The sequence below is a fragment of the Marmota monax genome, unplaced genomic scaffold (assembly GCF_021218885.2).
Source record: "Marmota monax isolate L192 unplaced genomic scaffold, Marmota_monax_Labrador192_F-V1.1 WCK01_AAM20220418_F8-fsc00030, whole genome shotgun sequence".
Lineage (NCBI taxonomy): Eukaryota > Metazoa > Chordata > Mammalia > Rodentia > Sciuridae > Marmota > Marmota monax.
Window position 1 is genome coordinate 14,183,144 of NW_026691988.1, and position 27,395 is coordinate 14,210,538.

Below are 27,395 nucleotides of genomic sequence, written 5' to 3' on the forward strand. Positions count from 1 at the left end.
GAAGAGGGGAGGGAAGGGGAGGGGAGGGGAGGGGAGGGGGGATAGTAGAGGATAGGAAAGGCAGCAGAATACAACAGACACTAGTATGGCAATATGTAAATCAATGGATGTGTAACTGATGTGATTCTGCAATCTGTATATGGGGTAAAAATGGGAGCTCATAACCCACTTGAATCAAATTGTGAAATATGATATATCAAGAACTATGTAATGTTTTGAACAGCCAACAATAAAAAATTTAAAAAAAAAATAAAAACAGTATTCAACAACATAAATTAATTAACATTGTATGAATCTCTAAAATGATAATGCTGATCTGTTTGTATTTATATGTAAAGACATCAATAATATATTAAGTGAATAAAGAGCAGATTATGAAAAAAAGAAAACCAATACAATAAATGGAAAACAATTATAAACATGGTACTTATTAATCTGACTACATCAATAATCACTTTGAATATAGGTGGTGTAAATACACCAATCAAAAGACAAAGATTATTATTGTAGATAAAATGCAAGACTGAAATATACATTGCTTACAAGAAACTTACTTTAAATTTAAAAGCACAGGGCAAGAATAGAGGGATGGAGAAAGTATAGCATGGTAACACCAATCAAAATTAAGCTAGTGTAACTATAGCAATTTCCACCAAAGCATGCTTCAGAATAAGCAAAGAGATCAGGAATACTTGATCAAGTGAAAGAAAGAATTTACAAACTTGAAGACAGGTCATGTGAACTTAATCCTCCAGTCAAAGGATCAAAAGATAGAAGAATGAGGAGTGAAGATCTCTACAGGATATATAGGACATTAAGTGAAATAGCATACAGTATGGGAGTTTCAGAAGGGAAAGAGAGGAAAGGGGGTGGAAAATTACTTAAAGAAATATAATTGAAAACTTCCCAAGTCTGGGGAGGGAAATAGATATGCAGATTCATGAAGCTCAGACACAAAGACTTGTTATAACTGAATTACCAAAAATCAAAGTCAAAGAGAAAATCTTGTAAGCAGAAACAGAAAACTAAGTCATTGCATATTAGGAATTTCGGTCCTGCCACCCCCAACCCCTGCAAAACTATCAATGGACTTAGCAGAAACCTGCAGCTCAGCAAGCCCTTTTACTTTGCCCCTGCACCTTGTTTGCTTCTGTCTCTTTATGCTTTTCTTTACAGAAAATTTGCAGGAAGGGGAGAGAGGGAAGATATATATGAAATACTGTAAGGAAAAACTGCCAACCAAGAATAACATACCTGGCAAAATTGCCTTCCAAATGAAAAGGAGGTAGAGACTTTCCCCATGCAGTAAAACAGAAGGAGTTCATCACTGCAAGATCTGCTTTACAGAGAATCATAAGTGGGGGGGGGGGGGGTGTATTCAAATTGAAACAAATACTAAACAGCAACACAAAAGCATATGGAAGTGCAAATCTCTCTAGCAAAAAAAGTCACAATGAAAATGTGTTAAGAATAACTATAACTGCCAGATACAGTGACACACGCCTATAATCCCAGTGGCTCAGGAGGCTGAGGCAGGAGGATCTGGAGTTCAAAGCCAGCCTCAGCAAAAGCGAGATGCTAAGCAACTCAGTGAGACCCTGCCTCTAAATAAAAATACAAAATAGGGCTGGGGATGTGGCTCAGTGGCTGAGTGCCCCTGAGTTCAATCCCCAGTACCACCCAAAAGAATAACTATAACCACAGAAAATCTATTACTGATATACATATAAGCAGACAAAACTCTGCTGTTAAGAGCATAAAGGAGGGCAGTAGAAGTCTAGGATTTTCATATGTGATTGAAGTAAAGATTTTATCAGCTTCAAATAGAAAGTTCTATAAGAAGTTTGAAGCAAGATTCATGGTCTTCACAAAGGAAAATATCTAGAGTGTATTCAAAATGATGATAATAATGAGAAAAGAATAAGAGCACACGACTACTAAAACTAAATCATCAAACCATGAAAAGGTGATAGAAGAAGAGAGGAACAAGAGAATTATAAAACAGTAGAAGCAGTCAACAAAAAGGCAATAGCAAGACCTTACCTATCAGTAACTACTTTAATTTGTAAATAGACTAAACTTACCAATCAAAAGACATAGGCTGGCTAAATGAATAAAGAAAACAAGTCCAACTATGTTGTTTACAAGAAACTCACCTTAGACTTGTCACATATAGGCTGAAAGTGGAGGGATGAAAATAGATAATCCAAGTAGAGAGTAGTCAAAAAAGACAGAGGTAGCTATACTTATAATCAGACAAAATAGACTTTTAAGTCAAAATCTGTTTATAAGAGACAAACCAGGCCAATTCACCCAACAGATAGTAGTTATAAATAACATACACCTAACATTATATAAAGCAAACATTGTCAGACCTAACAAGGAAGATAGACACAGACACAATAATAGTAGAGAACACTTCACTACCCCATTTTCAATAATGAACAGATTACTCAGTCAGAAAATCAATAATGAAATAGCAGGCTTGAGCACTGTGGACCACATGGCATGTATACAACATCCCATCTTGCAACAGCAGAATACACATGAGCACACATGGAAAATTCTCCAAGATAGATCACATGTTTCAAAAATTTAAGAAGACTGACTTCATCCCAGGTGTCTTTTCTGACCACTGTGGGAAATAAAACTAGATATCAGTAACATTGGGAAATTCACAAACATAGAGAAATTAAACAGCACCGTCGTGAACAACCATTGGGTCAAAAAGGAAACCAAAAGGGAAATAGAAAATATCTTAAGACAAATGAAAATGTAAATACAACATAGCAAACATTATAAACTGAAGCAAAAACAATACTAAGAAGGAATTTTACAACAATTAGCACCACATTGAAAAAAAAGCAAGCAAGAAAGAAAGGTATTGGGAGAGTAGCTCAGTGGTAGAGATGTGCTTAGCAGAAACAAGGCCCTGGAGTCAGACACTGACAACACACACACACACACCCCTCAAACAACTAACTTTATATTGTAGGAACTAGAAAAAGAACAAGAAACTAAGTTCAAAGTTAGCAGAAGGAAAGAAATAATAAATAGTAGAGCATAAATAAATAAAATAGAAAAACAACAGGAAAAATCAATAAAACTAAGAGTAAATATTTTAAAGGATAAAAAAAATCAACAAACCCTAGCTAGACTACCTGAAAAGGGAGAGAAAACTCGAGTAAAATGATAAATGAAAGAGGAGACGTTACAGTTGATGCCATGAAATAAATTTTTTAAAAGTGTGTAAGGGATTATAATGAACAATTATGCATGAGCAATTATGCACAAGCCTACATGAAATGGACAAATTCCTATTAGCATTAAGCCCATTGAGACTGAATTTAAGAAGAAACTACAAGCTTGAATAGCCCAGTAACAATCAAGGAGACAGATGCAGTAATCAAAACTCTCCCAACAAAGAAATCAGGGACCATCTGGCTTCACAGGTGAATTCTACCTAACATTTAAAGACAAATTAATACCAACCCTTTTAAACTCTGCCAAAAAATAGAAGGGAAGAATTCCAAAACCATTTTATGAGGCCAGCTTCATTCTGATACCAAAGCCAGACAAAGATACTGCAAGAAAAGAAAACAACAGGCCAATATCCCCGAGGAATATAGATGCAAAAATCCTCAACAAAATGATATCCAACTGAATACAATATAGCACCTTAAAGAATCATACATCATGGCCAAGTTGATTTACCCCTGGGATGCAAGGGTGATATCATGTTTACAAGTCGCTAATGTGACACACCATGGTAATGGCAAGACAAAAATCACATGATCATCTCAAAACTGGCAGAAAAAGCATTTGACAGAATTTAACTTCCACGACTTAAAAACAATAAATTCTGAATGAACTAAGTATTGAAGGAATTTACCTCCATACAATAACAACCATTTATGAAAAGCCCACTGATAATATCATTCTCAACAGTGAAAAAATGAAAGCTTTTCTTTCCTCTAAGATCAGGAACTTAACAAGGATGCCCACTGTCACCACTAACATAGTAGTGAGACTTCTAGTCAGAGCAGTTAGGTAAGATGATGAAATAAAAGGCCTACAAATCAGAAAGGAAGAAGTGAAATTATCTGCTTGCAGATAATGCAATCATAAATGTAGAAAACCTGGCAGTGGAGTTGTGGCTCAGTGGTAGAGCACTTGTCTAGCATGTGTGAGGCACTGGGCTCAATCCTCAGCACCACATAAAAATAAATAAATAAAATAAAGGCATTATGTCCATCTACAATTAAAAAATATTTAAAAAGTAAAATAAATACAGAAAACCAAAAGACCCCTCCCCCCAAAACAACTCTTTTGCATTGTTAAAATCTTTAAAACAGCAGGATAAAAAAATCGACATGCAAAAATCAATATTATTTCTTTACATTAATGATGAACTATCTGGAAGGGAAATCAGGAAAACAATTCCATTAACAATAGCTTAGGAAGAAGTTTAACTAAGGAGCTGAAAAACTTGTACAGTAAAAGCTATAAAACATTAACTAAGGAAATTGAGAAAGACAAATAGAAAGACATTCGTGTTCAAGGATTAGAAGAATTAATATGGTCAAAATGACCTGTGCAAAGAGATCTACAGAGCTGATGCAATCCCTGTCAAAATACCAATGGCTTTTTGTTTGTAAAGAAATTGGAAGAGAAAAAGTCCTAAAATTTTATAATGAGACCACAAATAGCCAAAGCAGTCCTGAATAAGAAAAAAAAAAAAAAGCAGGAAGCATCACACTTCCCATTTCAAAACATATACAAAACTACAGTACTCAAAACAGTATGGTACTGGCATAAAACAGATGTATCAACCAGTGGAATTGAATAGAAAGCCCAGAAGTGAGTGCACTCCTTTATAGTAAACCAATCTTTGACAAGTGCCAGGGGAATTAGGGGTTCGGGGGATAAGAGCACACAATGGGGAAAGGACACTCTCTTCAGTGAATGTGTTGGGAAAACTAGGCATCCACATGAGAAAGAATCCCAATCTCACACCATCCAGAAAAATCAACCCAAAATGGATTAGTGACTTACATGTAAGCCCTGAAGCACTAAAATGTTTTGAAGAAGAAAAAATAAATAAACAAATAAAATGTTTTGAAGAGCACATAGGGAAAAAGACTCTTGACATTGACCTTGGCTCTGATTTCTTGGAAATGACACCAAAAACAAAAATCCACAAATGGTATTACATCCAGTTCAGAAGCTTCCACACAGAAAAGGAAACCATCAGCAAATTAAAAAGGCCTTATGAAATGTGAAAAAAAAATTTTGTGAACCATTTTTCTGATACTGGGTAAATATCCAAAATATGCAAAGAACTTATACAACTCAATAGAAAAAAAAAACTGATTTTAAAAAACTAAAAGATCTGAATAGATATATCTTCAAAAAAGACATACAAGTGGTAAGCAGATGTGTGAAAAGGTGTTCACATTTGCTAATCATTAGGAAAATGCAAATTTAATCAACAATGATATATAACCTCGCACCTGTTAGGATGGCTGTTATGAAAAAACAAAAGATGAATGCTGGTGAGGATGTAGAGTAAAGGAAAGCCTTGTACACTCTTGCTAGGAATGCCACTTGGTGCAACCATTCTGGAAAACAGTACACAAGATCCTCAAAAACCCAAGAGTGACCTATTATAGAACCCAGTAATCCCACTTCTGGGGATATGGCCCAAAAAACTGAAATCAGAATCTCAAAAAGCTATCTGCATTCCCATGTGCATGGAAGCAGCATTCGCAAGAGCAAGATCATAGAAATAACCTAAATGTCCATCAACAGATGAGTGGATAAATAAAAGATGGCATGTGCTTACAATGGAATATTATTCAACCTTTAAAAAGGAGGTTTCTTTCATTTGATCAATCTTGGATGAACCTGGATGACATTGTTCTAAGTGAAATCAGCCGGACCATCTGATCCCACTTATATCAGGAATCTAAAATCATTAAACTCATAGAAACAGAGTGGAATGGTTGCTACCTGGGGCTTGGAGGAGAAGACTCTGGAAGGTGTTGGTCAAAGTGTACAATGTTTCAGTCGTGGAAAATCATAAGCTCTAGAAATCTAATCTACAGAATAGTGCACGTATTTAGATCCTGTATTGTACATGTGTTATTCCACTTTCCATTGCTATTAGAAAATCCTTGAGAGAAATCAACCTAAAGGAGGTAAGGTTCATTTTGGCTCAAGGTTTAAGTCTATGTCCAGTTGGCCCAGTTGCTTTTAGCCCTGTTGTGAGACGGTACATCATGGTGGCAGTGGATGATAAACAAAGGCTGATCACCTCATGGCAGCCAGGAAGTTAAGAGATAGAGCTTGCTTTTATAACAAAGCTCCTTCATGAAACTATCCCTCCATAGAGGATTAATCCATTCATGAGGTCAGAGCCATCATGATCACCTCCCAGAAGTTCTGCCTCTGCACACTGCTGTGTCAAGACTTGTGCACCTGAGCTTTAAGATCCCAACCGTGACAATACTGGAAACTTTGTTAAGAGAATAGAGCTTAGTTACACATTCTTCCCACACAAAGAAAGTGGAGGAAACTTATAGGAGATGGTTATGTGTATAGCATTATTTATGGAGATGGTCTCACAGGTGCATATTTATCTTCTGACCCATTGACATGAATGCATTAAATAATGTACACCTTTTATGTCAATCCTATCTCAGTTTTTAAAAAGTCCACTTTTTAAATAAGAAAACACCCTTGGAAACAACCAGAAGAGTCGAATGTGGCTTCCCCTGGGGGTCAGGGCAGAGAACAGGGAGGGTACTAAGGGCTGCGCTTTATGGGACAGGGAAATTTTTCTTCCTTTTTTTTATGGTTCTGGGGATTGAACCCAGCAGTGCCCAACCACTGAGCCATGTCCCCAGCACCTTTTTAAGTTTTATTTAAAGACAGGGTCTCAGTGAGTTGCTAAGTGCCTCACTACATTGCTGAGACTGGCTTTGAACTCTCAATCCTCCTGCCTCAGCCTCCAGAGCCACTGGGATCACAAGCATGCACCGCTGTGCCTGGCCTTCTTCTTTTTTTTTTTTTTAATATAAGCATCTTAGAAATTTTTATAAGCACTTTTAATTCTTATAAGAATTAAAATGAGCTTTAAGAAGGAATACTGTAACTCATCTTCCTACACTAGTGAGGGCACACTTCTATGGTGGTGTAAATGGACTATTCGACTGGAACCCCGTCTAAAAGTCAGGGACCACGTCCACTTCACAGGCTGCTGCATTCACATGTCTCCCACCTTCCAGGCCTGCTACTTACTGTTGAATGAAAAAATAAAAAGAAACATTTCTCAGTGGTAGAGGCAGCACCCAGAAGATACATGTAGCGAACAACACAGAGAAGGCCTTGCTACAGTTTGACATGGGTCCCTGGCACAAAAGCAGGGGTTCAAGGAATGTTGGGGAAATTATCTCTTTATTAAGAGAGAGAAACATTGGATCAAAGAGGATAGTGTCATGGCAGGGATAACCAGAATGTTGTTTACAGTCCTAAATATAAGCACTTAGTGGAGGGAGACACAGAGAAGATGCTAGAGACACACTGGAGGTAATTTCTGCAAAATATGGACGATTATGATTTTCTGTTGTGGAATGCAGGATGTCCTTCCTCCTTCCCTTCCAGTTTAAGTGTGTTGCTTCTTTCTGCCGCAGCCAACTCTGATGATCACTTGGGCCATAATGGTCCCTTGCTGAGTCCCCACCTCCTTTCTAAAAGTACACGTACTCCCTGTGGTTTTCAATATGTCAACTTAATGCTTGGCACCTGTAAGCTTTGAGAAGTCCCAAATGATTTAAGTTAAGAAAAATAGTCATGGGTTTTATTATGAGAAATCCAAATTGAATTATTTCCAGGAAAACATCACCCTAAAACCAGGTAGATTGAAGAGAGTGGAGCTCAATGGAAACAAATCATTTGCAACCAGCTTAGACATGTGCCAGGAGATGTGTTAAAGGAAAATATTCTGAAACAGATTATTCCAAAGCCTGCCTTACTGGATAAATCACTCTGATATTTGTGATCTAGAATCAGGAACTGAGCACATTCCCTCATTACCTCATTACAGGAATTCATTCCGGGAGGCACGCACAATTTGCCTCTTTCCCCAGGGATGGGTGGAGGGACTTGTAACCTTGAAAATATTCTTGTGTATGAGAAGTACGGGAAAAATAGTCTATATTTCTGCTGAAGAAAGCAGTGGGAAGGTTTTTTGTTTGCTTCATTGCTTGTTATTTTTCTTTTATCTGATGTAAGTTTTCTATGCTAATACTACCTGATAGTTACATCTCTAAGTTGGGCAATATTGCTTATGCCACTTTACTAAATGGGAAATTGAGGCTCACAGAAGTTAAATAATATCCAAGGTAGCCTAACAAATGTGTGAATCAGCTAGGAGTTACTGAAGGGTAGATTACACAGCTTTAGAGACAAGATAGCTACATAATTGATGGGACCCAGGGCAACACAAGAATGTGGGATCCCTTGTTCAAAAATTAAGAATTTCAAGATGGTCACAGCAGGTCATTCAACCAAGGAAGGGACCCTTCTGGGCACAGCGCTTTGTATGACTACACAGGACACATACCCAGAAAGCCTACCCCATGTATAGCTACCCCCCAGGGTCTGCTGGGCTAGTTCCACTGAAAAAATAAATGAGTCATGTTTGATGAATATTAAATTATGATTCTGCCTTAAAATATTATTTTGAAAAAAACTTTTCTTAAACCCACAGTTTATGAAAAATAGACTTTTAAAAGTATATCTGTAACTGAACTAGAGAATTGGTTCAAAACTACTTCAGATGGGAACCCTCTGTTTAGTATCTGCCTGTGAATTAATTCATTAATTTTCTGGCACTACCGTATGCTTCAGCTAGGAGAGCTTTTTGAGCCCTGTTTCCATCAAAGCAAATGTCCCTTGTTCTAGTCCCTGGGAGTCTTGGCAGACCCATCACACTCATCCCCACTGTTGTTCACCCAACTTGACACAAAGTCAAGACTCAAGAAATATTTACTGGGGCCGGGGGCGTATCTGAGTGGTAGAGCATATGTCAGGCCCTGGGTTTAAACCCCAGCATTTAAAAAAAGAAAAATTGTTAAATAAGGGCATGTATTCACGAACTGTAGACACTCCAGTAGGATTGCAGATTCCCATAAAATATAGCCAGACCCACACAGTCAATACTCAGGGGACAGTCTAAGAGACCTTTCAAATAGCCCTAAAATAGATCTAAAGAGACTGCCAGGTCTAAAGTCAGCATCTAAGCCAAAAGTCAAATCTGCCCTTGAAAAGACCTTCAGGCATCAGGTTGGAAGTACCATGAGATGCACAGAGACCCAGGGAATGAGAAGCTGATGCACTTCGTGTCCCAGTCAGGACACATGCTCTGTGGCTGACACTCAGTGTAGTAAATTTCAGTAGGTAAAATGTAGTCACATCATGTGACTGTTTCTTAAGAGGTAAGTTATTATTTTCTCTGATGGAAGGGTTCATTACTTTATCCCTGCAGGGGTTTCCCTGCTTCTCAGGAGAAGTTATAAAATCAGGTCCCTGAGTTTTATAAGACATTCAATCTTGTGTTAAAACTTCACCAAACGTGATTTATCTTGCATTTTGCAACATTTCTGCATCTCACACATTTTTGGTAATGAGTATGAATTACTTTTATAGTCAGTGGGAAAAAAGAAAAACGTTAGAGAGAGATTTCATACTTAGATCATTTTTTGGTTCTGAGCACATTAAAAGCTTTCCAGGGCCTTGTTCCCATCCGTCACAATCTAGCCTTTGGTGCAGTAGAAGGGCCTGGTATACAGGCTGAGAACTTAATTGCTGAAGTGTGCATCACAGCTTCTCCATGCCTTAATCACTCTGGGTCTCAGTATCCTCATCTGTGAAACTGTACCATGATACCTTCTCCAAAGAATTGCTCATGTAAGGGATTTAGCAAGTGCGTGTCATGAAGCATTCAGTGTAGTTGGCTGTTTGCTATTGTTGTGTGTGTCTGTATCCTCTGTGTCTGATGAGCTAATAGCCTAACTCTCAAACAACCTAGATCCTTATCTAAATGTGAATTGTAAAGAGAAATTTTAATCCTCTTTAAAATAATCTTCAACACTGAAAAGTTCTCAGTGGTCAGACAGGTACTGTGTCTATCCAGAATAAATAAGAGTAACAGCCAGAAAAGGTAGGGATGATAAATCTATCTCACTAGGCTCTTCAAGGGCTCCTGGGACTACCACAATTCATGATATGAGTGATCAGATGAAATTTGGCTGTGTGACGTAAAGAGCCACTGAACTTGTCAAGGTCAATTTTTTTAATGTATTGTTTTATCACTTCTTCCCAATCAATATTCAGAATAGATGTGAATGATACACATACCACTTGAAATCTGACAATGTCTCACTTCTATTTTATAGGCAAAAAGCCAGTTTTCTAATAATTCTTAAAGTTCCTGTGCTAACAGAGAATGTCTACTCTTATCTTTGAGCCACTTCTCCCATGGCTTCAAGAAATGGCAATTTCCATCTTGCTTCCATATCACTAGCCCACATTTCTTGGTCTTCCTTTTAGCCTCCTTTCCCTAAGAAGCCCTTTAAATCTTGACTTTTTTTCCGGGCTCTCCCATGGGCCCAGTTTCTTCATACCTTACACTCTTCTCCAGCTGATCTCAATCTGTTCAGATCATCTTTCTGCCAATGAGCTCAATACCTGCAGTCACTGCAGTCCTTGCTCTATAGTTCAGGCCCGTGTTGCTGTCTGCCTTCAAGACATCTCCACTTGGATATCTTGCAGAGATCTCAGGCTCCACGTGTCCAGACGGAACTCATGATCCCCTCAAGCAGCCTCCCTCCCAGTACTCCCTATCTCAGGAAATAGTAGCACCCTCCACCCAGCTAATCAGGCCAGGAATCTATGATTAATGCCTGACTCATCTCATTTCCCTCATTGCCCAAATCCAATCAATCACCAAGTTCTCTAAATTCTGTTTCCTAAATCAGTGCTTGTCAATTTTTTTCTATGAATTAAAGAAACATCTTTTGTGTCATGATCCAGCCAACATGCGTGTGAATGTGTGCTCATGCATCATTTTTGCATAACTGAAACCGAAATTTTGCAAAACAATTTTTATCATTATATGCAGCGTCCTCTGATGTTTTCTTTTTATTTTCTTTTTTTTTTAAGGCTAGTAACCTGTGGTTACTGGAAACTGTGTAACAACCAGTTCTTTGGGGGATAGGGGAGGGGACACCTGATGTATGGTGTTTGCCCATGTCTTTGGTGTAAGTAGTTCCATGGTGGTTGAATTCAAGCTGCCAGCCAATCAGCTTACAAACTTCCTACAGATTTAACTGGCTCTCATGATCATCTCCAGGATGCCAATGTTTCTATAGCCTGATAGACACTTGTTGGTCTACATCTCTCTTAAATTTATCCATTAATTTTCATTCCTAATTTGCCATTTTTCTCCCAGCCACCACCATTTCTGATAAAATTGGTTTCTAGGTCAATCCGATCTATTTTAAGTTTACTTAATGTGTTTCAGAGACTTCCTGTTGTCCAGACTAAGAAAAAGTCTACAATTCTTAAAAAAACCATTCACAGTTTGGAACCTGCCTACCCATCCCGTGCTGTCTCTCTTGATCTCAACAACAAAAAATGTTCTTCTTGAACATCTAGGAGCTTTTCCTTTTCTTGGGTATTGCTATTTATTCCTTTTGGCTAGAAGGTTCTTTGCTTCCATCGTTACTCAGCTTTTACTCATCTTCCATATCACAGCTTAAATGCTACTTTATTCACTTGTTCATTCTTCTATTCAGACAGGCATGTGGCAAGCATTAAGGATGTCAGGAAAAGTACAAATAGACCCAGTCTTGCCCTACGGAACTTGTACTCTAGAGGGAAGAAATGCTCAAATAAAGATATTATTCAAATTTAAATACCAATGAAAGAACTTTGAAAATAAAAGAGATCTGCCATCCTATAAAAATTTATAAAAAATCTATCCTCATCTGGTAAATCAAGGAATTTTTCCACAGTATGTACCAACAGAGCAATTATAAGAGGTGATATAAGATATAAAATATAAATACAACTGAACTAGTTTAAGGAGTGGTAATAGCATAAGCAGAAAAAGGAACATGGGAAAATTCACATGACAGGGGAAACATGGCAAAATCAAGGAACCAAATGAAATCTAGTGTAACAGGAATGTAAAGAGGAGCAGGAGAAGGCTTGAGACAGAGTCATGTGGACAGGCAGCAGCCAGGGCCTAAAGGGCACTCCAGACCTTGTTATCTTTAACAAACAGCAATGGAAATCCATCAGTATGTGAAAGCTGTAATATCATGTGTTCAGATTTCTGTTTTGGAAAAATCACTGTGGCAGGTATGATAATGAGTACAAAGGAGACAAAAGTAAAAGTAGAGATAAGTTAGAAACTTTTGCAGTTCTCCGGACAGAGATTATTGTAACACAAATTAAGATGCTGATGATGGAAATAAAAAAAATAGCAATGCATGGGAGAGATTTGTGTGCTGATCTTGAGAAGACAGGATTGTGGATTGACTATATGTGATGAATGAGAGGAAGGTGTCAAAGGTGACTCCAGGTGTTTGAGTTGCACAGAAAGAACAGTGGTACCATTCTCAGAGATAAGAAACGCCAGAGGTCTGGGGGAAACGTGCCTTTGGCTTTAGATATATTGAACTAAGATATCTTTAAGATGTGCAGAACAATGTTTTTTGAGGACTGTTTATAATCTTTTCTAAAATAGAGAAGAAATCTGGGTTAGGGTGCAAATTTGTGAAATATCCATCTATTTAGTGGAATTCTGCAGTGGCCATAAATGAGCTTATCCTGAGAATGCACAACATGAGAAATGGGTTAGAAACCCAACCTTAAGGAAGTTCCACATTTACTGGCAGGGCAGTGAAGGGTGAACTCACAAAGGGAACTAAGAAGAGCAGGCAGCTGGGGAAAAGGAGCCAAGCAGTCATGAGTGGAGGAGTGAGTGCTGAGCAAAGTAGCAGAGTCAGAGTGTGGGCCACTTGTTGGAGCAGTTTGTCTTTGTAGAGGATAGACACAGCAGTATTTCTGACACCAGTGGAGATCTTGTGGTTGTAGTTTAATGAAAGATATTTGAGCATATTTATAATTTTCTCATATTTGTGAAACCATTATAAGAAGTTGTTTATTAACCACTGTAAAGTTTCATATTTAACTCTTTCAAACATTTTTTATATTTATATCCTACATGTTCTTATTTTTATATTTATGAGAAAATGGTTTGAAAGAAAGTTGAATATATATAAGAGAAAGACTAATGATAAGTAGAAGTTTAAAAGAAAAAGCAGGGGACAGTCCCTGTGCACCCACAGTACCCTACTGTTACCCTGTCTTAATTCTTACTACACTTTAAATGTTTCTCTAATAGCTGGGTCCCTCATTAGACTATAAGCCAAGAGGACAGAAGTTACCTTTGTCTCATGTACTTCTGTATCCTTGTTAGCAAAGTACTCAGGTGGGAGATATAGGTAAGTGTTATTTTTTAAAAAAATGACACATTAAAGTGAATGGAATTGAAGGTACATTTGATAAAATACATACTCCAGAAGTTTCATGGTATAAATATGAACATATTTGTGCATGCACACACACAAACATATGCACACACCATGGTTATTGATTTCTTAAGTTAAATTAAATTTGGTACCATTACCTTAAGTGCGATTTATTTAGGCACTAAGACAAGAAGGCTTTATAATAAGATAGAAATTGAGTCAACCAAGAACTGAGAACTCTTCACAAATAAATGAACAGGGGCATGAGTCATCTTGGTGCAGAAAATTGGGCCCTGATCATATCAAGGAAGCAAATGATGAAAGCACAGCCTGTCAGGGCAAGTGTATGCATCCTCACACTGATCCAGGTGAAGCCCCAGGTAACAGGACTTCCGTATCTGAGATGGTGTGTTGACCTCCCAGATCAAGAAAACTTAAAAAAAAAAAAAAAAAGAAAAAGAAAAGAAAGAAACTCTCACTTCCATTTTGGCAGCAGTAATAAATGCTTCACTATGGAAGAGTATGGAAAAGAGTATGGAAAGCAAAAATGCACACAGAAAAAGAGAAATCAAATGTGCATTTCTTTCCTGGATTATCCAGCTTTTTAGAAAGAAACTTTTTAGAAAAAAAAAACTGGTCTCAGTTTCTTTATCTGTGAAATAGGAATGCTTGTACCTTGTCACGGGGTGGTATAGGTCAAGGAGATAACTTGCATATTAAAGCACCATACTCAGAATAGCTGTTCACTGCCCTGCACTGCAGGATGCAAACCTGGCAATTTGCATTGGCAGTTTTGACATGTTCTTCATAATCTCTGATTTTCACATCAGTAAAATTAGAATGACATGCTATACATAGGATTGCTGAGAGGACTAGATGAGACGATGTACACAAAGAGTTTTGTGAAACACACAAAAAAAACTACTAAACTAGGGGTTAGTAAATGACAGCCCATGGGCCAAATTCAGTCCATCACTTCTGTGGGTGGGGGGGGGAGTATCACACACAAAAAAATAATACCAGTAGCTTTTACATTTTTAAATGGTTGAAAAAATCAAAAGAAGATAATTTCATGATATGAAAATTCGAATTTCAATATCCATAGATAAAATTATTGGGACATATCCACATGCATTTGTTTAGCTAGTATCTGTAGCTGCTTTTGCACTGCAGTGACAGACTTTACTTGTGGCAGAGACCATATGGTGTCCTATATAGACCTATAGAGACCATATAGTGGCTGAGAACATTTACTGTCTGGTCCTGTGCAGAAAAGGTTTGCCTACCCCTAACTTAAATCAAATGTAGTGACAAAAAGCATAGAGATTTGAGTTGTTTACTTTGCATTTCTATTTGGGATTGCTTTTAAGATATTGGGAAAGTGCCTGCTACATAATATAAGGATGTACAAGATGTTGCAGTAGATGTTCCTTTACTCAATTATTAATTCAACAAATCATTTTTTTGGTGCATATTGTATGCCAGACACTGCTGCAAGGACCGTGGCGTACAGCAGTAAACATGACAGACAAAATGTCTGGGCTCAAGGTGCAGACAGTAAACAGACAAGTAAATAAATAAAGCACAGTAATGGCTAGGGAGATGGAGAATAGAAAGTTTCAGGATAGGGTCGCAATGTTTGGGCCAGGGAAGCCCTCAATGAGAGGTGGCATTTGGGTAAACATCTGGAAGACCCAAGGGAGGCCTGGAGATATTGGGATCAGGGAGGATGAGAAGCCCTGTAGTGTTCCCAGAAGTGACAAGGCTAAGTGTGCTCAAGGGATGCCAGGAAATGGGTGTGGCAGAAACGGAGTGAGCAAGAGGGAGAAGAGCAGGAGATGAAGTTAGGAAGGCGCCAGGCAAGCTTAGGTCAGGCCTTGAGAACCATCCAGGGACCGGGCTTTTCTCTAAGTGGGAAAGGAAGCAAGAGTTGAGCAGAAGAGCAGCATGGCCTGGCGGGCACTGGATCCTGACCTGTCTGGCTGCTCCAGTGTAAAGAGAGTGAAAGCAGAGACTAGAGGGTGCCTCATTGTTCCTGGGATAAGCAAGGATGGCTTGAACTCAAGGGACAGTGAGGGAGTGGTGGGAAGTAGATACATGGGTCATACAATTGGCCCTCTGTATCGTTGATTCAACTACTCACAGATCAGAAATATTGGGGGGAAATTTCATCTATACTGAACACACACAGACTTCTTTTCTTGTCATTACTTCCCAAACAATACAGTGTAGCAACTTGTGGCACAGCATTTCCATTGTACTAAGTATTATAAGTAATCGAGATGATTTAAAGAATACAGAAGGGTGTGCATAGATGATATGTGAACACCAAGCCATTTTATAAGAGACTTTTGCATCTGCAGAATTAGGTCTCTGTGGGATGCCTAGATCCAATCCCCTATGGATATCAAGTGATGACAATATTTGGAAAGTGGTGCCAAAAGGATCTAAGGATGGGTTGGGTGTGGGTTGTGAGAAAAATAAAAGAGAAAGATGACTCCATGTTTCCTGTCCCAGGCTACTACTAGAAAAATATAGTGGCCATCAACCTGGAAAGAGAAAGATGCAGAATAGGCACATTTGTCATTGAGTGATGGGGACAGGGGAGAGGGTGTGTGCCGAATCAGATGCAGGGAAGTTGATGGCATGGAAATGTTCAGTTGGAAATGCTGCTAACAGCACGTCTAAACATCTAAAGGGCAGGTGTGCAGTGAGGTGTGGAATACTGGAGTTCAGGAAAGAGATCCAGACTGGAGGTGAGAATTCAGGAGTTGTCTAAGGGTAGATAGGATGTGGCATCGTGGTTATATCTGTTTGGTATTATAGGATGATTCCATACAAATCAAAAAAAGTACATTGCCATCCAATAGGGTCTAAAGAGTAGACCTCATCCTGACATCAGAGATGATCCCAAAACCTGCAAATGGAAAGCTCATTCTACAAAAGTGAGTTGAATATCAGGAACAAGTATAAAAAGTACCATTAGCAATTATAATTTGAATTGCTCCCAGTTTGCCTAATTGAGGAAACAGTTTTACTGTGAGTCAGATTATACTGTCATAAGTTGATTTGCAAAGAAATCAATTATAGTTTTATGGTATTAAATTTGGGGAATATTGCATATTATCTCTGTGGAAATTAATAAGCCACTTGATGGGTACACATTAGTTAAGACAAGATTAGGAAGATAAAACTGCCTCTGATTTATGAACAAACAGAATGTGATGTATCAGAAGCCCACAGGTTACCTCTGACAATTTAATTTCTGCTGAGTCTCATAAATGCTTTAGCTTAAAAAATATATATATATATATATATATATATATATATATATATTTTTTTTTTTTTTTTTTTTGCTAGCATGGCCTCATTTTTATTTAAAAAAATAAAAGAACTCTGATTTTGGACATGATTCAAGCCATGGATGGACCCAATGACTGCCTCTTCTTCCTAAGGCACAATTTCTCCACCTTTCTTTAATAACTGCCTCCCCCAACCAAGGAGCCCTTTCATACATTCCCCCTAATCTTTATCCCATGGAATGTTTTATTGTAGTAAAATATACATCACACAATGTTTATCATTTTGATCACTTGTAGATGTACAGTTGTCATTAAATACATTTATAATATTACATAATCATCACCACTATCTATACCCAGAACTTTTTCATTATCTCCAACGTAAACTTCCTATTCTCCACTCCCCTCAGTCCCTGGTAACCTGCATTGTAGCTTCTTGTTCTGAATTTGCCTATTTTAGATGTGTCATATAAGTGGAAACTACAACATTTGTCCCATATCTGGCTTAATCCATTTAGCTTGTTTTCAGTGTTCATCCATGTTGCAACATGTATCAAAATTTCATTCCTCTTTATGGCTAAATAATATTCCATTGCCAGTATATCCAACATCATATTTATTCATTCATCTGTTGATAGACACTTGGATTATTTCAACCTTCTGGCTAATAGGAACATTGATGTACAAATATTTTAGAGTTTCTGCTTTCTATTATTTTGCTGCATACCTAGGAGTGGAATTGCTGAGCCATGAAGTTCTGATACCACAGATATAGTGCATGTGTTTATATATATATACACATGCATGATTTTAGCTGTGTATGTATATGCTTTCTATATTTAAAAAGTAAGAGTGTTTTACTAACACCCCAAAATGAATTTTGACTTCCATGGGGGTTGGGGGTTATCTTCATGGATAATACAAGCTCTGAGACCCCAGGTTTCCTTCTTCAATGAATTTATGTGTAGGTAATGAATATGTAAGTACACTCCTTAAAGAGTGAAATCATGGAAAATGAGATGACCCCAGAACACATTAGTTTAAAAAGTAATTTTATTCCTAGTATACTACAGTTATTCATATTTTATTTGGTCTTCAAAATTGACAACATTCAATAGAGTAATGAACTCCAAAATATTTTTGAAAAACAGCTATGAACAGTCATGTCAGGACCAAGCCAATGGCTCAGTTACTCTAACGAAACTTTTGAAAGCAGCGGCAATTGATGATGTTGCTGTTCCCACTGAGCCAAAAATATCTCCAGACACAAATAGAATGATTACAAGTACATATGTAAAATGGGGGGGGGGGGACGGTGAAATGAACGTAGGATGAGAAGATCAGAGGAGCAGGAAGCCTGGTGTCTGCTAGGCTCCGGGATGGTCCTGCCAGCATGCGCGGCTCGCAGTCATGTCTAGTTGGAAGGTGGTCTGGCAGGATGCCTGTGCATTCCCACCTAGATCTTGTTACAGTGTGGTTGCCTAATGCTACATTGTTTCGTTATGTAAAGAGGAGATTAAAAAGATTGTATAACAGTTTCAAATACCTGACCAAAAGCTGTAAGTGTCCTTCAAAGACAAGGAGAGGCTGAGGAGCTGCCAGAGTGCAGATAAGGAGCCACGCCTTTAAATGTAAGGAGGGACCCTGGAGTGGGTCCTGGTACAGAAAAAGGACATTGATGGAAACAATGGGGAATTTCAGATAAAGCCGTAGTTTCATTAATACTGCTGTACCAAGGTTGACTTCTTAGATGTAGTGATGGTCCCAGGATTATACAGGATGTCACCAGGCTAAGAGTGGGACAGATGGGAATTCTCTGCCTCATATTTGCACCTCTTTCTGAGAGTCTAAAATTATTTCAAAATAAAAGGTAAAAACCACCAACCACCAGGTTTCTGGTCACTCCCAAGGATCAGACGCCACACTTGGGACTGGCAGCTGCTGAAGAACGGTTAGATGGGGGCGTGTGTACTTGTAACCTAGCAGCTCTGACATCTGCCATGAGAGTGACTGCCTCTGTCTCCTTTCCAACTCCATGGCAGGGTGTGCTGGGTGCATCATGTCACCGGCATGTGGGTGTACCCCTTCCTGGAACACATTGGCCCTGGAGCCAGGATCATCTTCTTTGGGTCGACGACCATCTTGATGAACTTTCTGTACCTGCTGGGAGAAGTTCTGAACAACTACATCTGGGATACACAGAGAAGTAAGTATTTGGGGGCAGGGGGGAGGGGGACATAAAACAGGAGAAGTGCTGCCCACGACAGCTTATGCAGAGACTGAGGGAAAATTCCACAGCAGCCTCTCCTTTAACCCTGGCGCTGGATCTCTTCTGAAATTCTCATTTTTATAATTACAATATTAATTTAGGAACTGTTGGAGGTTTTACCTGATAGGTTAACTACTCACTCAGTCTTATTAGCTAGTAAAACCTCCAAATCCATAAAATTTTATAGGGAAAAACATAGTATTAACAGGAAAAAAATTAGAGACATTTGCTCTGGTTATCCAAATGCTTTCTTAGCCAAAAGGACTCCAAATTTAATATATAAGATATGAAATGTAGCCAAGGGGTCTTGTTAAGTCACCTGGTTGTCCACTTTCTAAGCCATCTTTTATGTGGGTGCAATAATCTCAGAGGAGTCTCACCACCACGTAGTTAGAACTCTTAAGCACCTCAGAATGCCTCTGGCCAAATGACTCTCCAGTGGCTGTCCTCTTTAAGGTACGAAGATGGCAAAGAGGTACAGGCTTGTGAAAGGTAATACTGCATTGTTGTAAAAGCTCTCTTAACCCATGATGTGATTTCTGTTTTGTTTCCATTTATGGCAGAGCCTCCATCTGGGCAAGATGTGTAATCTTGTCCAAGCTGTGCAAAACCTGTCCAAATTGTATGTAATATAACATAAACATTGGAAGATGGAAAAAGTGACACATGTGTAGTGATTTGAATCCTGCATGAAAATACCATCCAAAGGCAAGATAGTGTGGGGATTCTAGAAAGCTCTGGACATCTCCAACAATCAGCATTCTAGAGGTCACCAGTAACTGGATTCTGCTCCACAAACATTGAGCCCCCTACTCCATGTCAGATACTATGCCAGGAACTCCATCTAATACACAAATAAAGCACAGTGATTGCAGTTACTGATTCAGGCATTTTTTGTGTGAATCTTCTAAGATTGTATGTGTCAAGGTGTTAGCCAATGCTAAATGGCCCAGAGGAATTGAGGGTTTACTGTCTCAGCTTTTCAGTTTGATGAGTAGTCTACTGAAAAGATGTCAAAATTTTTTATTCAGTTCAGGCCACAGTTTGGGGAATCAGAAGTTATCTTTTAATAATGTTCCCTCTGTTTGATGGGAATAATAATCTTTCTCTATTAGTTAATTTATATAATTTATAGAGGCATTTAGTTAAGTGAAAATATTTTGAAAACAAAATTAAGCTTTTTTTCAGATTCTTGGAAGAAAAACTGTATTCAGATTTAATAGTCCAAGACAGGAAATATTTATGACTGTGTCCCCTTGATTTTTCTGACAGTCATTTGACCATTTTTCTAATACTTTTATGAGGAGATGGCCTAAAAACCAGGAGTGATAAATATCCATTCCAGATCACAATAATATTGCTTTTAACAACTTTGAATGAGGAGTTTAAAATGAATAGTGAAACTAAGACTTTTTCAAATGGTCTGTTCACTTTAATTGTCCTATTCTCTTAAGGCACTTGAGTGAAGGCTAACTTTTTATAACTCATCTCGGGTTTGAAATTAATTTTGTCTCCATCTATCTAGTTGATTCTGTTGAGGCTGATGTTTTGTGTCAGGTAGGTATCTTCCCATTTACAATAGGGAATCACATACTGATAACCTGCCCCTAAATTGTATCCATCAAGAAGTTTCATTAGGCCTACATAGTGGGGTTTTGAGTTTGGAACCAACATTTAAAACTTGGGAGATTTCACATAAAGACCAGGCTTCAAATTCCTATCAAATATTTTAAGATCTAGGAATACCAAGCCCACTGTTCCCTCTATCAACCAAGAATTAGAATGGACTCTCTGCTTTAGATGGCTCTCTAATATTCCCTAATTCTCATCTGGCACTTTACTTAGTTTCCTGGCTCATTAGTAGTTGATTTTTGAAACTGCTGATTGAACACGGAGTGTGTGTGTGTGTGTGTGTGTGTGTGTTGAATACAGTGGTGTACAGTGTATCATCATTACCACACACCAGTTACTAGAGAATCCCCCAAGAAGGAACATTGCACATGAGCCCCCTTCCCTTGTTCCATAATGGGTTTTGTGACTTGACTTCCTTGACTTAGTTTTATCAGCTATAACTTCAAGATAAAATCACATGATTGCATTATTGTATAAGCTTATTGCTGAAAAAGAGATCAGGAATCATCTAAACCAACATTTTCCTTTTACCAAAGTCAGCTGAGGCTCAGAAATCTTAAAGCCCCCAGAGGGCCATACCAAAATAGAGGGACCTACCAAAATAGTTGGTGGCAGAGCCAACACCTTCTAGCCAAGGTTCAGTCCAGTGCTATTGCTAGTGAAGCATCAGCACGTCGTCATGTTTAGAAATCCAGACATACGAGAACTCAGAGACTTCATCAGAACCACAGACCTTGCCTATATAATTGCAACACAGGCTAAGCTGATAGGAAATATAAATTTTTAAAAGCCCTTAAAATAGGCTAAGTTAAAAATCAAGCATTTGCTCTTTTTATAATAAAGTAACTCAAGATGGTTTCATGGAAGTTTAGTTTACTAAGACTGTGGGAACAGAGTCCCACAAGCTGGGTGGCTTAATGACAGAAATTCATTAGCTCACACATCTAGGGACTGGAAGTCCAAAATCCAAGGTATTGGCATGATTGGTTCCTCTGTGAGGGAAGTATCTGTTCCTGACGTCTCCTTGGCTTACAGTTACCCATCTTCCTTTACTTGTGTTCTCCCTGTATGTGAGATAGCTCCCCAACTTCACCCTTTTTCTGAGGACATAAGTCATATTTGATGAGGGCCCACCCTGATGACTTTCATTTAATTTTGTGAAGACCCTATACAAAAAAGGTCACATTCTGAGAATCCAGCGGTTCAGAATTCAACATGAGAATTTCGGAGGGACATAATTCAGCCTATAATGCTCCCTGCCTCATAAAATCCATGACCTTCACACATGCAAAATACATTCCCCTCATCCCAGTGGTCCCCAAAGTCCTTCCAACATCAACTCTTAAATCCAGAATCTCGTCTTAATATGATATCCATCAGGCATGGATGAGACTTGAAGTATGAGTCATCCTGAAGCAAAATTATTCTCCAGTTGCATGGAGACCTATGAAACCAAACAAGAAATCACGTGCTTCTAAGACACAATGGTGGAAGAGAAATGGCAGGGGAAAGAAGGCCCCTGGTGCTTCCCAAGAAAGTCTGAAAGCCAGCAAGGAAAATCCATCAGATTTGAAAGCTTGAGAATAATCCTCTTTGATTGGATGCTCTGTCTTCAGGGTTCACAGGGAAGGGGGCGTGGCCCTGCCTTCAGGCCCAGCAGTAGCTCCAACCCTTCAGCCCTGGGCTACAGCCCCACCCTCTGGAACCAGGAGGCAGTGCCTGAGCCATCTTGACCAATGATTTGTCTCCTTTATTTCTTCGTGCCTGTCCAAGGTGGCAGTGTCTCTGCTGTCTGCTGGTAGAAAATTCCCGCCCCCGCAAAAAAAAAAAAAAAAAAAAAAAATTGGCCTCTGTGCGATTGGCCAAACCATCAGAAAAGAGGGTTAGGACTTTCACACATGAGTTGGGAAGGAGAGCCTGAGAGTGCAGAACCCCCCTGGCCTTTCTTCTCCAGGTCATTTCTTGCCTGGGCCCAGCAGGCTTGCAGTGTCAAAGTACTGCCCCCTGGTGGAGCCCCTGTTCCAGCCTGAGGACACACCTAAATGCCTCCCTCAAGGACAGTCTTGTCCTGGTGTCCTGCATCTGCAGCCACCATCAGCTTTGTGACAGGGTTCTTTCTGCTTTGTGTGGAAACTGTACGCCTGGTTCTTCTAAACAATTATTACAACTGTCTAATTTTTCACCTCAATCTCACAGCTGCCAAACCAAAATAGGTGGGGAGCCATTTTCCTTCTCTAGATCAGAGAATGCTCCGTGTTCCCCATTCCTGCTTCTGAAGATTCCACCATGATGCCTCCTTGGCCCATTAGCAGAAGGGGCTTTGGAGGAAAAAGACATTAGAAAGCAAGTTCATATTAGTCCCCAGTACCTTCTCCACGGACAGAGAATGTGGGCCAGAAGTTGGAACTCAAATCTTGTGTGCAGTTTGAACAGAATCGGTTATTTCGGGCCTTTGCCTTAGCTACCAACAGCGAAGCCCTGTCCTATCTTCTTGCCTTCAGCCCTGTTCCTCCTCCCTTTCAATGTCCTTGTTCTTCAAAATGAGGTTTCCCATAATCTGAGAAGTAATTTGGAAACAGTATTGTAGTTCCTTAATAATGAGAACCAAACACAAAAGACTATTGAGGACACTCCCTACCTCCTCCTGACCCCACCAAACATAGACTAGGAGCTGGGAGTGGGAGTTGGTGGGGAGCCATTATGGGCTATATGACCCTATGGGGCTTTATGATTTATTATATTATGGAGGCCCATGTTTTATTCTACTGCTTTCCTGCAGGTCCAGTCTTCTGAGGCCTTCTTTATATGCATTGTTTCTTAATTTATCCAGTGACGATTGAGTACCTCCTATGAGACAGACACTGCATATTGGATGCTAGAGATACAATCAGGAACAAAACAGTCAAGGGCCCTGCTCTCAGAGAGCTAGCAATTTATTTATTTATTTATTTTTTATTTTATTTTTTTTTAATTTTTTATTGTTGGCTGTTCAAAACATTACATAGTTCTTGATATATCATATTTCACAATTTGATTCAAGTGGGTTATGAGCTCCCATTTTTACCCCATATACAGATTGCAGAATCACATCAGTTACACATCCATTGATTTACATATTGCCATACTAGTGAGAGAGCTAGCAATTTATAAAAGAATACTACTAAAACCTGGAAAGCAATATTTTGAATTCTTTCATTCCATCATTGCTATTGAAAACAACATGCAAAAAGTCTCTGAGAATTTGGTAACATGAGAAAAAAAATGTTTAACTAGAAGCAAAAGAAAAAAGTTAATTATAATTTATAAGAATGACTCAAACATATTTTTCCCCAGGAAAATGAAAGGTTGCTGGCTATTCACCAAAGACAACAGGCAGATCTTACTAGTCTAGTACACACAAATTCTGCAGGAGGAAAAGAAGAACAGTGTAGGTCTGTCAGCAGCAGGTTGAATAGAAGGAAGATTTGGCTGGGGTGTAGCCTAGTGATGGGCACTTGCCTAGCATGCATGACACTCTGGGTTCCACCCCTAGCACTGCAAAAATGTCTTTTAAAAAGGACACACAGGTATGGAAATAAATAGTTCTTGTGACTAATAGGTCCCTCTGAGCTTTTTAAAATATAAAAAATAAATATATTTTTTTAAAGTCTTAACTCTTGGAAATCCAGAGTCCTTGCCTTAGGAAGAAACAGGACTAGAATAAAAATAAATGAAGTCCATTTGAATTACATCAGCTGCACGGCTTCTGTTGGTCGGGTTGGGGTTTTCACACAAACTCAATGGATCAAGAATCAATGGGTGCTCCTCATTCACAGAAGAGAGAGAGCTGGCTGTATCCCAGAGGTGTTGTGTCCTGATTCAGGGAAAGGTTGTGGAAAGAAGTGACTGAAGATGTTTCTGGGAAAAGTTGTACATGGCTTTCCTTTTCCGTTAAGAGAAAAAGGGGGAGCAGTCTATAGGAGGGTGGGGAGATGAGAGTTTTGTGAGCAGTTTTGACATATATGATCCTAGTTTAATCTGACGCCCAAATAAAGAACTTTGTTTGTATTTCTAGGTATGGAAGAAGAGAAAGAGAAGCCTAAACTGGAATAAGATCCAGGTCTAAACAGAAAAGCAGGATTGAGTCACCACTGAGCTTTGTCACCTCCAGCATCTGCAATGTAGAACAGAACCTCACAAGAGGCAATGTCATCAGCCCCCACCTCCCTTACCCAGAGGGAGGACACTTTTTATATACAAATATGCATACAAATAGATACAATGCTTTCCAAAATACTTCACCCTGGCTGTGTTTTAAAGAATTCTTTCCAAATTCATTTTTTGATAATAATATCTTTTTTCCTTTTCTAGCTTTAAAACTAAAATTGATCATTGGATTTTCCTTTTTGCAATTATGACTCCATTTAATCAAGGAGGAATAAAATTCTATTGTGTTTCTTGTTGAGAAATATATTAAGTCAAAGGGGGTATGTGGATCAAGGCATGAGTGTATTTAGTCCCAAAGGAGCTGGAATAACACACCTAGGCCATCATGGGGGCCTGAGGGGAAGCAAGACAGATGGTTCCAATTGCAGTTAAGTCACAGTCACCTCATCCGGGCAATGTAAGTAATAATTACATCAAATTAGTCAAAACCCTGAGTACTCAATCTCCTGATTTAATCTTGTGAAACTCCCTTGATGCAAACTTTAATAAAGACCAAGCAACCCCAAATCTGATGTTCACGTGGTGTTTCTCAAGATCCTAACAACACTGGCATCTCCTTTCTTATTCTGCATTATCACCTGTTGAAAGTGGGTTTACTATACCTCGTTCTTTCCTATACTTTTTCTGACTTAGAAAAGGTATAGATTTTGGCAATTCCAAAAAGAAAAACTTTCTCAACACTAGTTTATAAAATCTTGAGACATAATTACTTTTTTGCCTATGTTTATTTATTTTTAATTAGTGAATTATAATTATACATAATATGGGATTCATAGCTACATATTCATATGAGCACATAATTTGGTCAGTTTTATTCCTTAGTACCGCCACACCTCCCTCTCCCTGCCCCCAGTTCCTTTCTCTACTGATGACCATGATTAATTTTAAAGTAGAAAATGGAATGCTATATAAATTATAAAGTAATACCTAACACAAATATAGGTGCTGGTTGTCCACACTAAATTGTATCAGCAAATGATATAAAATAATTTACTAGAAAAATTATTATTTAAAGCTGGGCATGGTGGTACGCACCTGTAATCCTAGTGGCTTGGGAGGCTGAGACAGGAGGATCACAAGTTTGAAGCCTCCCTTAGCAACTAAGTGAGGCTGTAAACAACCTAGTGAGACCCTGTCTCAAACTAAAGCATAAAAAGGGCTGGGTGTGTGGTTCAGCGCCCTTGGGTTCCATCCCTGCTATCACACAAAAAAATTATTATTTAATTGATGATAATATAATTTTAAAAATGCTTGAAATATGTCTCCCCATCTCTTTCTCTATCTCCCCACCACACACACTAACCCATGCCTACACCTGTACAAATACCCTCACATGCACATAAACATACATTCTCTTCCTCTATTTATTTTTTCTTAATTACTACCCCTTCCTAACTAAGGCTGAGTATTCCCATTGGCAACTGCCAAGGGCCCAGTACCCACCTGCAGAGGAGAGAAGGTTCTAGGATGCTCCTGATAATTTACTGAAGATAATTCAAAGTAGATATACTTTAATAGTAAATGTGTTTGTACTTCACAGTACATATATCCAATTTTTAACATACTACTTATTAAGACTTCTAGCCTGAAGAAGGAAAGTTCAGTCAATAACTACAATAATATAGAAAAGTAACATATCATAAAATATTACAAAAGAACTCTAACCAAACATGTCAATATCAATAAACATAAAAGAGTATTCATATATTAAAAGAAAAAGATTTTTTAGACTACATCTCAAAGGCAAATCCAACTCTATTCTATATATTGCAAAACAGACACAAAGTCATTCTGAAATATTGAAAAGATAGCCAAAGTACACCTGAAAATGGTAAACTAAAAAAAATCAGTGATTTAATGTGCAGTTCAAACCCAAGTCCCTCATGGTGAGGCACTCCATGCCCCCCACTTTTTAAATTTTGTTTTTATTTTTCTTTTTTGTTTGTTTTTAGCTATACATGACAGTAAAGTGAATTCTGACATATCATACATACCTGGAGTATAACTTCCCCTTCTTGTGATTGTACATGATGTGGATTTTCACTAGTGTGTTCATATATGAACATGGGAAAGTTAGGTCTGGTTCATTCTACTGTCTTTCCTATCCCCACCTCACCTCCCTTCCCTTCATTCCCCTCTATCTCATCCAATGAACTTCTTTTTTTTTTTTATTGGTTGTTCAAAACATTACAAAGCTCATGATATATCATCTTTCATACATTTGACTCAATTGGGTTCTTCCCTCCCCCTCCCTTATTGTGAGTGAGCGTCTGCATATCAGAGAGAACACTGGGCCTTTGGTTTTCTGGGATTGGTTTATTTCACTTAGCATTCCGTGGCCCTTCTCTGAAAGCACAGTTGATAGAATCAGACTATCTGGAA

At 38.5% G+C, this 27,395-nt stretch overlaps 1 protein-coding gene across 3 annotated transcripts in view; it reads left to right on the forward strand.

Moving 5' to 3' along the window:
• The window catches only part of Aig1 (androgen induced 1), a 242,959-nt gene extending 217,439 nt beyond the window's left edge, over positions 1–25,520 (forward strand). For all 3 annotated transcript variants that reach the window (XM_046450576.2, XM_046450571.2, XM_046450579.1), the window contains 2 exons: positions 18,949–19,112; positions 24,862–25,520. In XM_046450576.2, coding sequence (XP_046306532.1) covers positions 18,949–19,112; positions 24,862–24,889 — 192 coding nt within the window. In that variant the 3' untranslated portion in view covers positions 24,890–25,520. The remainder of the gene's footprint in view (positions 1–18,948; positions 19,113–24,861) is intronic.
• Positions 25,521–27,395: the final 1,875 nt, after the last annotated feature.